This window comes from Barbatula barbatula, assembly GCF_947034865.1.
Source record: "Barbatula barbatula genome assembly, chromosome: 24".
Lineage (NCBI taxonomy): Eukaryota > Metazoa > Chordata > Actinopteri > Cypriniformes > Nemacheilidae > Barbatula > Barbatula barbatula.
Window position 1 is genome coordinate 1120499 of NC_136787.1, and position 16984 is coordinate 1137482.

Here is a 16984-nt window from a genome sequence, read left to right on the forward strand (position 1 = left end):
TGTTGCTCTTTGGAACTTTGGCACGCTTTAGATAACAGATAACCTCCAACCAAAGTCGATGAAGCAAAAGATCGAACTGTTTTACTACTGTTGTTATTGTGCCTTATTACAGCTCAAACAGTGGTGATGGGAAATATATGAAGAGTTTGAGATCCAAAACGAACGCAATAAAAACATCATTTCAGAACAATCCTCATATTTTCCATACAGTGCAGGTGATTTTCTCACCCATCAAAAGATAAATAAAAGAAGAGCCGTTGAGAATTGACTATCTATACAGATTCCGTCTATACGGCTATCAGACGGTTTCACCGGCAACAACATAAATGAATGTTACGTGGCCCAAACGTAACTTCTGGTAGACCACCGCAAAAACCAATGAATAACTGTGGAGTAGTTAAATGAATACAATGAAAATACATTAAAATACTAATATAAATCAACGCTATTAAAAATTAAATGCAAAATAAATAATTATACAATAACCAAACAAAGGCCAGAAGTTAACCTCGGGCCAGGCGCATGCGTCAGTTAACTTACGGGCTGTGTTTGACTAGTGTGTGACTATATAACTATTTATATTTTATTACATTTATGTTAATATGAATTCATTTGATTGTATAATAGTTGTATTAAATAAACGATTTGTTGAATTTTGTTGTACCTTCGTATGATAAAATAAACAATTTGTTAAATGGGTCCTGTAGTCTGAATGCACTGTGTGAACCTGGTATGGTACATTGACATCTAGTAGTGCTTGGTATCGCAGTCTGAATGAAAATGAATATTGGAGAGTCTTTTGGGTTTCTTTCGCTTGTTGTCTGAAATAATCTACAGTCAGTCTTTTGTTTGTTAATGTAACCGGAAGTTAAGGGCAGTTCACGAATGCGCGCATGCGCAGTCACGTTTGTGTATGATGTCACTTTAAAACCATCTATAGCTGCAATCTGTAACTTTTTTGGTTCCAGATAAAAATCATGGTCACATTTTATCTTAAGGTCCAATTCTCTGTATTCATAAACCATTAACTATGACTCCGTAAACTCTTTGTTGCTTATTAAAAGTTAGTAAGGTAGTTGTGAGGTTTAGGTATCGGGTAGGATTAGGGATGTAGAAGTCATGTAGAATATGTGCTTTATAAGAACTAATAAACAGCCAATATGCTAAAAATAGTCATGCTAATAAGTTAATAGTGAGAATTGGTGTCTATACTAAAGTGTTGTGTTATTGAGGAATTATATAAAAACATCAATGTAGAAAACGGTGTCCTTACCCAGAGAATAAGAAGTTTTCTTTTACACTACCGCTCAAATGTGTAGGATCACTTGAAGAAAATGTTTCTCATGATCTTAAAAATCTTTTCATCTGAAGATGTGTGTTTTAAAAATCACTTTTGTGGACAAAAATATAAATGTGCCAACATATGAATTTATTTTATTACAAAACCTGACAACCACCTTTTTTTAAATATATATATTTTTTACCAAATAATAAATAAAAAGCAGTCAATAAGAGTCCAACATATATGGATATTCCTTCAGTACTGTCAAAAAAGCCAGCTTCAGACCTCAAGAAATGTGAAGTGTACGATTCTATTCAAAGGGTGGCTACTTTAAAGATGCTAAATATAACAGTTTTCCTACATTAGTGTTATTTCATGTTTTTGGATGCGTTTAATATTTTTCTAAACTGTGGAAAATATGAATAAAGAGTGATCATAAACATGTGACCAGTATCAAAGGTTACGCTTAAAGCTAAGATGGCGAAACTTTAATCCGCCATGTTCTTGGTTATTTGGCATGGAAATGCTGTGCAAGCATCTGTGCTTTTGTGGGGGTTCCTTATATTACATCATAGCTACAACACCGTCAGTATTTATAAAGTGGGCAACGTATTGAGTGATTTGTAGTGTTTCAGTCTGAATGGAACTGGGCTGAATGTGCCGTCGCTCTCATTCATGTGATCAGAATGAAAGCTGTCACACGCCGGGAGATCTTCATGTGACACACAGCTGAAGGGCGCACATGACAAAAGTGCTGAGACGTGACCAACTGCGTCAGTTGAGGTTGCATGTGATGAAAGCACCTTAAAGCCTAATTTCAGATCAATTTTACAGTTCAAAATAGCATGCGAACATTTCTACAAAGCTGCTTTCCACAGTGCACATGGTGAAAGCGCTAGACCGAACCGAACCAAACTGAACTCAATGTATGTTTTCAATTAACGGTACAAGCAACTAACAAGAAACAAAACTGACAACACGATGTGTCCAGCATCCCAACAAAGTACAACTTTATGCAAATGTGGATCATCTTTTTGTCAGGTGACACAAACGGACGCAAAAGCTCATTCTTTTAAATGATAAGCTGTTACTAGAGGTGTGAGCTCACCAGCGCTGCGACGTAGACTTTGTAGACGGGGTCTGCGCAGACCATGGAGAGCACACTACAGCAGCACTCCACCAGCACATCTCCCGACACGTCTCCAGCGGCTGTGCCCAGCAGTCCCGGGCTCGCAGACGCCCCGGCCACAGAGCGCTCACCGTTGGCCAGCAGGAGAGCGCCGCTCACGTCGTGTGACAGTCGCCGGAGAGCCATCTCTCTGATGTTCCAGTTCCGGGAAAACAGACAGCCCACCAGCTCCAAACCAAACACCTGCATCGAATATGACAAGGAGAGCAAACCATGTTTAATGCGCTAAAAGATGGGGGGCTTATGTTTATTACAGGTCAAACGCACCTTGATCCAGGGTTCGGCGAGTTCAGTGTAGGTCTGAGGGATGTGCTGTACTCCATACTGTGGAAGAGAGAAATCGCCGTCCTGAGCCGCTCTCAGGCTCTCAGCGTGTACTGATGAAGATGAGGACGATGGGGCCGTTTGGCTCTGAGAGGGACTCGTGCTTTCCACCGTAGATGATGGCTCATAACTAAACACACAAATATGGAGTGGAGTATTAATATTACGCACGACAGAAGCATAACATCTCCATCGCTTTCAGAATGCACTCGCTATAACCCATTTCAAAAGGTGACCGAGCAAAATAATGCTTTGCATCTAGAAAGATTATACTTTTTCCTGTCTGAATGAGTAAGCGCTCAAAAATCTTGGCGTCTTGCCAAACATAGGGAAAGAAAACTGTGTTTGGTTTCTGCCTTCATCGCGTGGGGGGTGAATCGTGGGGTTGGCTGGAAACACCAAACTCCGCTAGCATGTCAGTTTGGGACTGACACACAAAACACGGCTGGTGCCATGCTGTCTCGCTTACCTAACCACCAGAGGAGAGCTCGGCATCAGACACATCATCTCTTAACAGTAAACACAAACACTAAATATTGTCCCTGAGAAAGCAGGATTTATCTGTAGTGTGACGGTCTTGATGAATGTGACGAGGTTTGTTGCCGGCAGCATGTTTGAACTGTGTTTGCACTTGTCGGGTCTTATTAACCTGATACGATCGAGATGGCCACATTTGTCCTGCTTGTTTATCTGCTGAACACTTTTCCTATGAGTGTGCTAACCGGTGATACACCTCTGTTAACATGTCTACTCTCTTACGTCCACTACACACAGCTGCTTCCTGCACATCAAACAGAAACAAAAACACGCGATGGGATGATGAACTGGACACTAAAAAGCGTATTGAGTACCGTCAGACTTTAGGTCCTACTCTGAAATACCAAGAGTGTGTTTTTGGTTCTTCATCATTTCAATCGTCGAATGCAGAAAATAAAAACAGTGGATTATGATCAACAGGACCAAACGTTCGGTTGTAGAAACTTACCTGTAAAAATCATGAGATTTCCACTTGGCTCTACACAGAGGGCAGATTAAAGCATCTTGATTTCTCCGGCACTCCTCTGCCCCTAAACACACAAAATACACAAGACACGAGCGACTGTCAGGGTGAAGTTAAACTCAAGCCTTTCATAAAGCTCTGGATCTATAAACTAAATACGCCACATGTACAGAATGAAATATCATAAAGAGCTGACAGTAATCTGATGTAAACACTGGTCTCATTTCATTTTGCTATTATCTTTCAAGCCTACTCTGGACAACAAATCAGGCATTATTTCTAATTTAAATCTGAATAATAAAGCTTTCTACTGATGTGTGGGTTGGTAGGATATGACAAAAAATTGGCGGAGATACAACCGTTTAAAAATCTGGAATCTGAGAAAATTGCCTTTAAAGTTGTTAATCCGAGGCGCAGTAGCAGGACGTCCACTCATAAAAATAAAGTTTTGATATATTTATGGAACATGAAGAAAAATCAATCATTTTGATCCGCACAATGTATTTTTCTCTTTTACCTAGAACATTCCTGTGTTACTTAAGACTGGTTTTGTGATCCAGGGTCACATATTACAAATCCATAAAATATATAACGTTTGTATAATGTTAAACAATGAAAAAGGAAGTTCTTCCCGACCAGTGCGGTCTTTGTTTACGTCTTCCGAAGAGGTCAATGATGACAAAAGTGAACGGGTGCTAACTTTGGACACAAATGAGGTGATATTGATGTCAATGCTTGTTCTGTGATTATTCTTTTAATAATAAATGATTCGATCAGATTAGGGCTGTCAAACGATAAATCGCAACCAGAATAAAAGTTTGTGTTTACATCATTTATGTCTGTGTAGTGTGCATATTGATTTTGTATTTATAAATGCATACACATACATATACAAGTTTGGGATACATGAACGTGTATTTATTTATATGACCAATCATTTTTACATTTTGTATATATGCATGTATGTAAATGTGTTAATAAATATGCACAGTACACAGACATATATTATGTAAACACAAACTTTTATTCCGGTTGCGATTTATCGTTTGACAGCCCTTGTTCAGATGCTTGTGTTGGGGAGCATCTTCTTTTCTATCGATGTTAGACAATCGGGTCTGGAAGCACAAAAATGTGGGCTAATCTGAGATATGAGCAGGAATACTGTGAGGACACTTACATATGGACATGCAGTGATGGTGGAGTTTATTTCTGCAGCCCTCCTCACATACAGTCAGACTTTCTTCATCCAGCATGTCCAACAGACAGATGGGACACATCTGTTCCTCCTCATCCTTTACACTGGACACACACAAGCCATTAAAAAGAGATCTTTATGTATATTGCTTGTAAATAAGCGTTGCTTTCTTCGTGCAGTTATTTGTCTTTTGGGCATCATCGTCAACATCACAGACCTGCTTTCATTGCTGGACGGGGAGGTGCTGGAGGTACACGACGTGTGCGAGTTGGACATCCGAGACACAAACTTCTGGATTGTGCTACGAGAGGGAGCTTTGATGCGCGAGCTACGGCGACTGTGATACTTCTGAAACAAGCTCTCCACCTGAATGAAAAGCACACATCGACGGCATTGAAGCTTGAGCTCTAGCTGTGAGTTCTGGCTAGATCACAGGTGGTCACCTCACCTCAAAGTTCTTGAGGGTCTTTCTCCAGAGCAGAGGATCAGACGGCTCCAGCTGGAAGACGCGGAGCATGACGAAGAGCACGTGGATGCAGAACGTTCCTCGGCCACAGCTGCACGTCTGAAAACGAACACATAGGAGGGAAGTAAAGTGCAAAACAAAAGTGCGTTCACTTGAAAACCTGCCAAACGCTGCATTAACATACCTGCGGACCAATGAACACCCGGAATTTGTTATCGGGACTGTCTCCACCGATCAGAAACGAATTGGGCCCTATTTGCTGCAGCAGGTAGAGACGGGCCCTCATGACCTTGTTGACCCTGCGGTTGGTCTCCTCCGGACTGTACGGAGAAAAGCCATCAGGGGAGGGGGCTCTCCGAGGGGGCGTCACCCTTCCGCTCTGGAGCGACACATTCAGACACACATCAGCTCTGTTCTGCCAGTATCGGTCAAAGCACACAAAACTCACGGCACTGCAGACCGCATACAAACTCACAGGCACCGGAGACGCCCTCCGTCTGCGCAGACTAGGAGAATCGGGCTTTCCTGCGGTCTTAGTGGACGAGGAAGAGGAGGAAGAGGAAGGACCAGGAGAAGGGCTGCGATGAGCTCTGCTCTGAGAGGACGACGAGCTTTGACTGGCCTCAGTGCCGTCGGCTCTCAGAGGAATGGGCTTCACTACCTGACATCAGATGACACAAAATCATTTCTGTATACTTCAAAATCAGGTTGCAAACAAATACTGTGTACAGAACCAGAAAATGCTCATTCAAAATCGCCAAATACTTTAATACTTGATTGAAACGGCAGTGAGAATGACCCGCGTGTGTACTGTATGTGGCGCGTACCATCGGCCCTCTCCTGCTGCGTCTCTCCAGCCATTCGCTTTTCCAAGTGGGCATACAGGTTGCCTTGAGCTTCTCTCGGATCAATCGCTCTTCAGGCCGGTCTTCCATCTTCTGCAGCCCACGCAGGGTCTCCCTGTTGTCCATGTCCCGGCTGCAGAAAGACAAGAAAAAGTGAGACACGTGTAAAGTCATTGTTCTTTCCCTCTGTTTTCTACTACGTCACGTCTGATAGCAAATATCCAAACGGTGGTGTTTTTTACTCGCTTTCAATTGTCAAATATTCAAACTTGATCTTGTTTTATCGCAACATTGCCATTCATTTGTATTCATATGACAGTGAGAAATGATTGACACATCTTCATTACATCAATTTAAGGATCATCTACAACATAATCATATAACAAACACACCGTAAATGACAAAAAAAATATAGAAAAAGATTGATTTAAAAACAACATTTAATCATTCCAACCTTAACCTAATGAAACTTTACATCTGCTGAATTGAACTAATTTTTGGAGTGCTGACCTCAACCAATTTAAAACGAGATACTTTTTTAAAGAGAAAGATGTGTGTCCACATGTGGCATTGGGGTTCAGGAGTATCTTCTCTGTGTTTATTGAAGAACAGAGTCCGTGCTATCCCTCCGGCTCTTTGAGTTGTTGAATAAGAAGCAGCGAGCGCTGTGTCGCAGTAACAAAGCCGGGGCAGGAAAGCCAAACTTCCTGTGCTGCCCCAGTCAAACCGTTGAGGAAGTGACTGCAAAAACACAAGCCTTTCTGCTGAACAATGACTTTCCAAACCTCACTAAAGGAAATACTAGCAGAAAAACCACAATCATCATGCGTTTCTCAATAAAATACAGTTTTTCTTATGAACAGTGAAAAGCTGAAGTGAAGACCAGCTTATACATTGGCTGTTGATGTTCATTTACTATTCATTTAGTCATTTAGCAGATGCTTTTTCCAAAGCGACTTAAAGTAGATGGAAAACAATAGAAGCAATTTGTGCAACAAAAGAACAACACTGTATAGGTACAGTAAAACTAAGTTTATACCAAGTTTATAGAAATGTTTTGGGGGGGCGTTAGAGTTAGAGAAGAAGTAGAAGACTGTCCTAATGGGTCAGATGTTGATGTCGGAAGTGATGTATTTTTAGCCGATTCTTAAAGAGACACATTAAACACATCCTCTGAGCGATGTTGGTATCATTTTATTGTACTTGCAGTAGATTGTGTTCTCATGTGCATTGTGTTGTTTTCTGTGGAACTGTCGGGGTGTTGACTGCATACTTGTTGTGTAATGACGGGTTTGTTTTGGTCTGTAGTGTAGCTGTATTCTTCAAAAAAAAGGAACAAAGCGACAAACTGTGAATGTACTGAATATGACCATCAAGGAAACAGTTTCCAAAGGGCTCTGTTCTCTTAACAAAAGTCTTCTGAAGAGAATCGATGCTTTTGCTTTAGAAAAACATCCATATTGACATCCGCTGCAGGCGAACGAGAGGCTTGTTTTTTTTTATGTGGTTTATAATGTAGTGAGGTCATATTTTCCATAGAAAAACTTAAGTATAGACGCTTAAAAAAGTACTTGAGTAAAAGTAAAACTACTACCATTGATTTTTGTTTATTGCACAAAACTGTCAGGTGCAGTAAGACACAAAAGTGCTCATACGCATCCCTGACGCAGGATGATGTGCTTAAAGCACTTTCTCTTTCTGAAGTCGCAGGGATCTTTGCTCCCCGTGTTCACTGCATTTATAACACAAAGAAAAGAGATATGTTCTGTGTTTAACACAGGTAATCGTGCATTGTGTTCATACTACAGAGTGATTGTGTGTGAATGACGCACAAAGCTATACGAGTAACATCTGCGGCTAATGCACGGGATCAGATTTTTGGATCGACCCTGTCAGTCCGAACCCCAGGGGTTCCCAAAGTAAGGTCGCAAGGTGATTTCCAGAAATGTTGTTTTTAATACTAGAAATAACGTCTGTAATCAATAAGTGTAACAAAATATAAAAACATTAGCAGGGCTCCAGACTAACTTTTTTAACTGGGAGCCCTGTAGCCCCTTACTGAACATTTTAGGAGCGTAAGCAGAAAATGTCCTCAATGATCAGCTGAGCTGTGACCGACACGACTACAGTGAGTAACATCAGTCACCCAGCGGCGCAGCTCAGGACTGTCCTCTTCTCACACACATAGGCCTACACTGGTGGGATATAAGCACCACGTTAAACAGTCCCATGTGCACGCAGGTTATTTTTCAGGACACATTTGTACACCCCCCCTCCTCCCCTTTGAAGCACTACTGTAGCTGACACTGAACTAAGATGTTTTCACGTCTTTGCCGAATGAGATAACGTTTTTACAAAACGCTCCGTAGAGCAGTTTGTCCGTTAGGGCTTCTGTAGAAACAACACGGCGAATGTTTTTTTAAGCAAAACATTGTACCGATTGCAGCTTTAATCAAGACATTTACTTTACGGAAGAAAATATAAATAAAGCAAACTGTATCTCATTTTCTACTCAACGGTCTGTTTGTTATAAACACGATTCTCGTACACAATGTTCCGTATGACTCCAGCACGCATTCAATGCGATTTAAACGCCGACGCCATAAACTTGCAAGTACACAACAGAATACCTTTACTTCCACACTAGAAAAACACTCTCAGCAGCCTGAGCCAGCCACCACGAAACCAGATAGCAGGAATTTACCATCCTTACTTTGAATGAGAAAGTCGGTGGTGGCCTGCCCCTGCCTCTCAAATAACAGCTATCCCACAGTGCCATGGGGCAGAAACAAAGAGGCATTGTGGGCCGTGCAGGTGGGACGTGGAAGAGCCAGCAGCTGGGATTCCATTTCTACCCTGCAAGTAAGCCTAGACTGCATCCCACACACACACACACAGGCGTGCACACACCCTTTCTCATGGACCGCGACGCTCTCAACACTCAGGTTACTGCCAACACAATGACAGCGGCTCGGCTGGAGGGGCCGGACTCTCAGACGCTAAATAAAGACGCCAAATACACACTGAAGTAACCAGCACTCGACACAGGTAACCAAACAAGGTGGAGAATCACAAAGAAGAGGACACAAACCAACCTTTCCATCACACAAAGCAGAACTTACAGAGCTCACGACGTGTCGAAAAACTCGCCCACCTACACGAAAGAAACAATGCTTCACTGAACTCACAAACACAGGCTCCAAAAACTACAGGCCATTAAACAATCATACTCCAGTTGTTTATTTCTTCCAGAATGTACATTGTAGGATGTAACTCGCTGTAGGAAACAAACATGTCTGCTTTATAACACTACCTAAACACACTTGATCCACCATAACAACTTTATACTTAACTTTAAACCATTTAAAACAAATCGTCAATACAAGGGTTTAAATAATTGTGTGTCCAAACTGAAGTTAAAATGACATCAGCTTTACCCAATCAGCAATGTATAAAATGAACCGTGAGAGTAAGTCATTTTGATAGATTAATATAAGAGGTTCAAAGACTGGCGCTATATAAATATACTGGAGGATACAAAAGAACTTCACCATAGATTATCACACGCTGCTCTTTTTAATGATGCGTAAAAGGTTTATTGTCTCGATGTTAAATCTACATGTTCTCCTGCTTTTAACACTGTTCATTTGCAAATATTATGTAAAAAAATAACCCGCTTATTACATAAAAAGTCAGTGGTGGTTTATAATGGCATACAGACAAGTGTCTGTAAAACATTTAGATTTAATAAAACTAATGAAATGATTTTTCTAGTGAAAAAGATTTTGTAATAAAATCTTCAAGTAACTGTGTTTCATGCATTCTGACTTGCTTTCAATGTTAAACGTGTTGTCTCATGCTTGACATGGTCAACTTGTCAAAAAACGAGTTGGACGTATGACGTAGTATTTCTGTGCTCGATACTCTCCCCCAGCGTTCATACAGGTTTTAAAGTAAGAAACCACCTTCAAATATCACAAACAAGCTAATTGGTTTGATCATTTCAACATATAATGTTATTAAATAATATATTTATAATACATTTTTGTGTAATATTAAACTGTCCCTCTCAAAAGGATTTGCAGCATCCAGGTTACAGGGTGGTATTAGTTTTGAGCTAACTGGCCAATCAGAATCAAGCATTCAAATGAGCCGTGTTATAAGGCAGCTTTAATGTTTAATTGTCGATTAATGAGCGTTGGATGTCGGTCAGAAGATAAATGAAAATGAGCGGCCCTTATCAGCTTTTCAAAATACAAATCACTTTCACATACATGCAAATCAAGCGATATTTCTTTCGAGACAACTAGGGGAGTTTCATGATATGGGTATTGATAACCATGAATATTAATTGTCACAAATATAACAATATAGCAGGTGGTGCTCAAACCTATTTACAATTTGGCCTTAAACCTGCGGTTGATCATTTTATCCCTTAAAACTAATCGTTGACCATCAAATACATATTTAAATATTTTTTCCGGCCTAAAAAAAAGCTTGAATGTAACTCTCCGCCTCAGCTTCATTAAGTGTTTACAGAGACATGAATTACCACCGAGACGGCGCAAAAAATGAAAGTGAAACTGAGAGCTGACACAGCAGTTTAGCCATCATTTTAGCCATCTTTGCATATTTATGCCTCAAACTGCTTATCCACAGGGGTCAAATGAGTCACAGGTTTATAATGTCATCAACCTGAGCAGTTTCTTAGATAATAGGGTTGTGCCGATAGACGATGGCTGACAGAAATTACGATGTTGAGCCGGCATGGTGATTTCAACAAATGTTTTACGTTCATCACGTGACTCTGTGCCACGGGCTGCAAATCACGTTGTTAACAAATATGAACAAGGCTAAGGGGCATATAAGCTCACACTGTACAGATCGGACCAGCCTGACTTTATAACTGTATTAAGAAGACGCATGTCCACACAGCCCGCATTGTTTTAAGAAGACTTGTGTGGCATAAATAATACGCTGCACAACTCTAGAGGTATAGAGGAACGCGTTGAGGAGGACACGTGTCTGCGCAACCCGTGTTGTATAAAGCAGTTTTATGGAGAAAATACTGTACATTTGCACATGGTTTATATGAAAGCATATTAAAAACACAGTATAAACAAAAATAAAAACTTGATATTCACCACATGGGGTCTTTAAGAGTCACAATGGTTCAAGCTTTCTCTCTGCCTCCCTTCACTCGTGTTTTGAGTGCAATTCACAGTCACAAGCCTGTATATTAAACTTTAAACACACTTGGATTTATTGAAACAGAACAGTCGCATACCTTGATCAAACAGGATCAGGTTATTTTACATTTAAAATACAGTTTAACAACAAAATTAGCTGTAAAGAGAGGCTGCAATCATATGAACCGCTGTCTTTATGTGAAGGTGATGTTAAACTCGACGACACACCCGCATCGGCCGTGTAAATAAAGCAATGAATGAACGATATGCTCCCTGTTGTAACTTCCACCCGTTGAAAAAGAAAAGTGACAAATTCTGGAAAGTCGTAGCAATGACATTCACGTTAATAAATGTTCAGTGTTTGCAGAAATATGAAAGACTAAAAATATATTCATGGCTTTTGAGAATCGAGATCGAATCGAACGCATTTTTAAAAAACGATTCATCGATTTTTCTGCCCAGCCCTTATGTCGCGCTAATATTTTATTACTGAAATCCATCTGGCTACGAGAATTGGTGAAAATGTGATACTGTCACAGCACTATAGTGACAAGCAGCAGCTAATTTTGAGATCTGTAAACACCTCCTCTTCCTCACACAAAAACATGTGCTCGGTTTAAGAAAGTAGGACAGGCTTTACTGCCCCCGCCGTAGTATAGCTCTTCAGGTTTCCTGCCCTTAAGCATCACGCAGACTGAGCTCCTTCACATCGGCTGTAATGTGAACTCGTACTAACTGCTGTTGACATGAGCGTGAGACTCTCACACTCGCTTACAGTTGAACTGGGTCATGCTGTAAATCTAGCAGCGCTTTTAACCCGGGTTACTGTACACCTGAGAGAAGAAGAACATGTCGTGTTTCACAGACACTCAATATATTTCACACTATATCAGTTTCGCCAACTATTAGGGATTTTAATGATGTTATTGTCTGATCTGATGAAATACTGAAAGTTGAGTGTGGAAGTCACCGGCAGCAATTGCTGTTAATATTACACAATGCTTTCACGTGCAAAAGCAAACTGTTCCCAAGATTCCAGAACTTCACAGTCCAGTACAATATATCATGATAATGAACATTCATTGTTATGAACATTGTTATCATGGAAGCTTCAAAATATTGCAAACAAGATTTTTTTTCAATAGATCGATCATGTTATAAAGAGGACAACATGGATTTATTACAAATCCCAATACTGGGATAATATCGAGGCACCACGGCATACCACGATAAATGGCCCATCGATTATCACGGTATACAATGACTTTAGACGCCGTCGCACATAGATTTCCTACTGCTGTACTGTATGTGACATCTGTCCAACTGTCACAGATGTGCCGCTTCATCTCAGTTCAACACTCCGTCCAAAACAGAGACAACTGCTTTGACTTTCAGAAACCTTATTAAACAGGAAACGATTGTATGATCATAATCTAGCCCTATAATGCATATTAGAGATGTAACGGTGTGAACATTTCAGATCACGGTTATAGTGAACAACATTATCACGGTTATCGATATTATCACAGTCTTTATTAATATGTTCTGGAGCTGAAAAAAAGTGCTGATGTAAACCCAATTTAATATTGAGTTTACCTGTAAATGTATTTTTGTTTGATTTACATCAAATAAATAATATTATTGAGGTAAAAGTTTCCTAGTTCAGATTAAACAACCTTAAGTGAGTAAATCAGATTTAATATAAGCAAAACACAATTCAGCAAATCATTTCTCAGCGTGCTGTGTGATAATATAGGAAAAGGGTGTACATTAGGACCCAGGAGACATCTGCGCTCACAACAGCGCTCATAGCAAACAAGCTGAACGGGTTTCAAACTCATATCACATCATTAAATGAAAAATGAATCATTTTCGTATCTATCTTCAATGTGCAATATGGGGGGCAACCAGTTCTTTAAAAGGGTTTACAGGGGGCTCGACCATGAATAGGTTGAGAACCACGCGTATAAACCATGCGTGTGTGCAGGTCAGCCGCATGGCCCATGGCTCTGGAATGCAGAGAAATTCCTCCCACTGGACTGCTTCACGCTACCCGATTGGAGCAGCGTGACCCCCGCAATCTCTTCACTGCCCCCTCAGCAGGCTTGACCGACACACAAACATACTCATGACAGCAACAGGCCACCCATGTGACAAGCTTTGCTGCATGTTATTGGTTAACTTTATTCAAGTTTTTATATTTAAAAAGGTTATGAGGTAAAAAGGTGCTCCTGCCAGCCCCTCACATGGAGGACTTGTGTATCCCACCGCTGCTGTGTGTCAGGACGATTGAGCTGTGAGCTCTGATGGGACGAGTGCTGGAAGTGGAGCATGAGCTCTGCGTGTGGTGGGGGGTGCAGGAACTTCACAGGGCGTTAAGAAGGGGGCGAGGAGCCCGCAAACACACACTCACAAAAACACTGGACATGGCCAGACCCTGATTACAGCACAGTTTTAATTCTCTTGCCACACAATTTACAACACGTCTCGAAAATGTACATGCACAGTCACAACAGATGTAGTTTATTGTCCTAATGTCTGAGGCTGTCAAGCTCAGCTTGTAAATTCTATATTAAAAGGACAGAAGAAAATTAATGTGTAACTTTCCATTTAGTTTAATCATGAACTGTTGATCGGAGCTCCAGACTGCGCCAAAAACAACGTGATTTGCGACCAAAATATGAAATTGAGAATGATATTTTTGCAGAGATTGCCACTTGCGATCTGGCGTGTATTTCCAAAGGAAGGGCCACACTTTTTTAAAACATCAGGGTTGCGAGAGAGCTGTGCAGGTCTCAGGGAAGGTGCACTTCACAACCTCAAGAGGTCCTCTAGCGGCAGATGTGACCGACTCCCATGCCAAGACCTTTCATAATAATAAATAAATATATATATATGTGGTATATATTGACATGCACACCGCAAATGGAACGCCTGTCATTATTATGGGAGTCTGCTGTGATTGGTTATTACAATACAGATAGTACTCCACTCATTCTTGAAATAAATACTTTGAGATTTAATAGATTGAACACTTAAATTAGCAGAGTTCATAGCTAACTGTAATACCCCAGAAATATGGGTACATGTTACCGTAAGTGTTATATGCATTAGCTAAATATATTTAAGTTAAGACAAAAATAAATAGTCACACTTTTCCTGCAGGGAACGTGCTGACATTATTGAAGCAATATTCGGTGAAATGACGTGCGCACAGTAAAACCCTGGGGTTATACTCCTTATGTGTCGTTTGAAAAATGAATTGTAACCATTGTTTCCTTAGAAGTTCTTCCTTTGGTAGATTAAATAAGACGGACTTCGTTTCACAACGTAGAACACAGATTCTAGACATGATGCACACGCATCACGAACGAGCGACAGTGTTTGGGGAGGAGAGGGAAGTTTTCACGGCTGTCCCAGCAAAACGTAGGCGGGGACTATTTCTAGTGACGTAGATACGCAGCGGTTAGAGACTCGGACTAGGTCACGTCTCGTTTGCGGGATTCGTTGTCGACTCCCTATTTTACAAGCCAATAAAACACTGATTTTTCCAAAATTTTAGGCTGGAATTAACAAAAAAAGTCAACTGGAAAGAAAAAATTATGTGAGCAACGAGAGGGAAGATTTACACACAACAGGATAACAAAGTATGTGATTAAAAAATGTAAGTTTGTGTAACGCCTGCTTTTTTCCCCTATGGGAGCCAATGGATCCTTAACTGGTGTTATTGTCTGGAGCCCAGTTGATAAAAAAACAATCAATGTTTGACTACCATACAGTACGAGAAGTATTTCTAATCCATCAGCTTTTTCTGTTTCTCGTAAAACACAGAGTGACCGGCCGGGTCAGTCTCTTAACATCAAAGAAAATGAGAAATAATTGACATTCCTAAGGTTGAATATTAACAGTTGTCATGGGACTTGAACACTTGTGCAGAGTTCATAAGAACACGGTTTCGCCAACAATGCTTCTCATGTAGAAAAAACACTTCACACAAACATTGCAGATAGGACCGTGTCGATTAAATCTGTCTTTTAAATAAAGAACCAGAGGTTTTCTGTTTAAAAAGTTTAAACCTTAACATCCAATATTTTTCCATTCTCATTTTATTAATATTGTTTTTAATTAATTATGACACATGCAATTTACCTATCAAAAATGTGTTAAATGTCCCAAGTTCCGAATGACATCAATGGGTTTTATGGTCTTTTTGTCAATTCACCCACCAACGGCAGGAGTGGAAGAGGGTAAATCTCTTTCAGTGGCCCTTAAAGTGACAAGAGGGATAGCGAATTCATGTGAGAATCTGGGTTAAACACTGCTGAGAATGACATGTGTGGCCTCCCAGCAACCGGCAGACAAAGAGGAACGCATTTTCCTGCCTTTCCAAAGCAAATATACACCAATCATTCGCATTAATTCTGCACTTATAATGATAATAACCGCAAACCACCATTTCTTGGATTGTGGTTTTATAATTAGCACAAAAATACCTGCATATGACAGATTGATCTCAAGATATCAGATTATAAATTATACAACACTGCTGATAAAAACTAAAGAAACCCAAAATAATCTATCACAGAAATGAATGGTTTCCAATAAAATACCATTGTGAACCATTTGCTTTTTTGCATTACAACATTGCAGTGTTTTGGGCACAATTATTGGAAAAGGACTCATCTTCCAGATCATGAGAACGGTGTGAGTTTCATTGATTTTAAAACGAGTGAGAGTTTATAATAGTGTCGTGTCATTTGCCTGTTGAAAATAATAACTGTCAACAGCTTTCAACAGCCGCCCAAGTTCAGAAATATATGAAAAGGCACTTTATTTACATGCCACTCCCTTCACACGCACTCTATACTCATCGGGAGACAGAGAAAGAGAGACTGGCGCTTATTCTACGTTTACACTGCCAGCCTTAATGCTCAATACAGATTTTTTTTCTGTTTGGCTGTTCACATTATGTTTAAGAATGTGGCCCATATCAGATTGCAGTGTGAAATGGTCGCGGTCCTGAACTCAATCGCATGCGCACAAGAACAATAACAACACGTCACACGCAGCACGCTCAGAGTAAACATGGAGGCCACGGAAGTTTGTGTTAATGCGTTAGGAGCTTATATTTTTAAATCAATGTGTAGCGGAAGCCACAAATTCACGAGCAAATGATAAGGAGAACAAGGAGCAGGGGGTAAAGGCAAAACTTTTAAACATGGTACTAAACATCTAATTTAGGAATTGCTGTTCTGTAATAGCATTTGTCCTAAATGAGGTCCTAACAGAAATTACCATGGTCAGCGAACAGATAGAATATGATTTTCAAGTTACAATCTTTCTGTAATACGCCCCTGGACCACAAAACCAGTCTCAAGTAGCACAGGAATATTTGAGGTAAAAGCCAACAAAATATTGTATTGGTCAAAATGATTGATTTTTCTTTTATGCCAAAAACATTAGGATTTTAAGTCAAGATCATGTACCATGAAGA

At 40.3% G+C, this 16984-nt stretch overlaps 1 protein-coding gene across 1 annotated transcript in view; it reads right to left on the reverse strand.

Annotated features, from left to right (window-relative positions):
• Positions 1-16984, reverse strand: part of map3k1 (mitogen-activated protein kinase kinase kinase 1, E3 ubiquitin protein ligase) — a gene marked incomplete at its 5' end in the record, with an annotated part of 35765 nt that overhangs the window by 10098 nt on the left and 8683 nt on the right. The window contains 9 exons of the mRNA XM_079448786.1: positions 2391-2654; positions 2739-2925; positions 3781-3862; positions 4973-5094; positions 5208-5356; positions 5439-5555; positions 5641-5835; positions 5932-6117; positions 6284-6434. Of these exons, the coding sequence (XP_079304912.1) occupies positions 2391-2654; positions 2739-2925; positions 3781-3862; positions 4973-5094; positions 5208-5356; positions 5439-5555; positions 5641-5835; positions 5932-6117; positions 6284-6434 (1453 nt within the window). The remainder of the gene's footprint in view (positions 1-2390; positions 2655-2738; positions 2926-3780; positions 3863-4972; positions 5095-5207; positions 5357-5438; positions 5556-5640; positions 5836-5931; positions 6118-6283; positions 6435-16984) is intronic.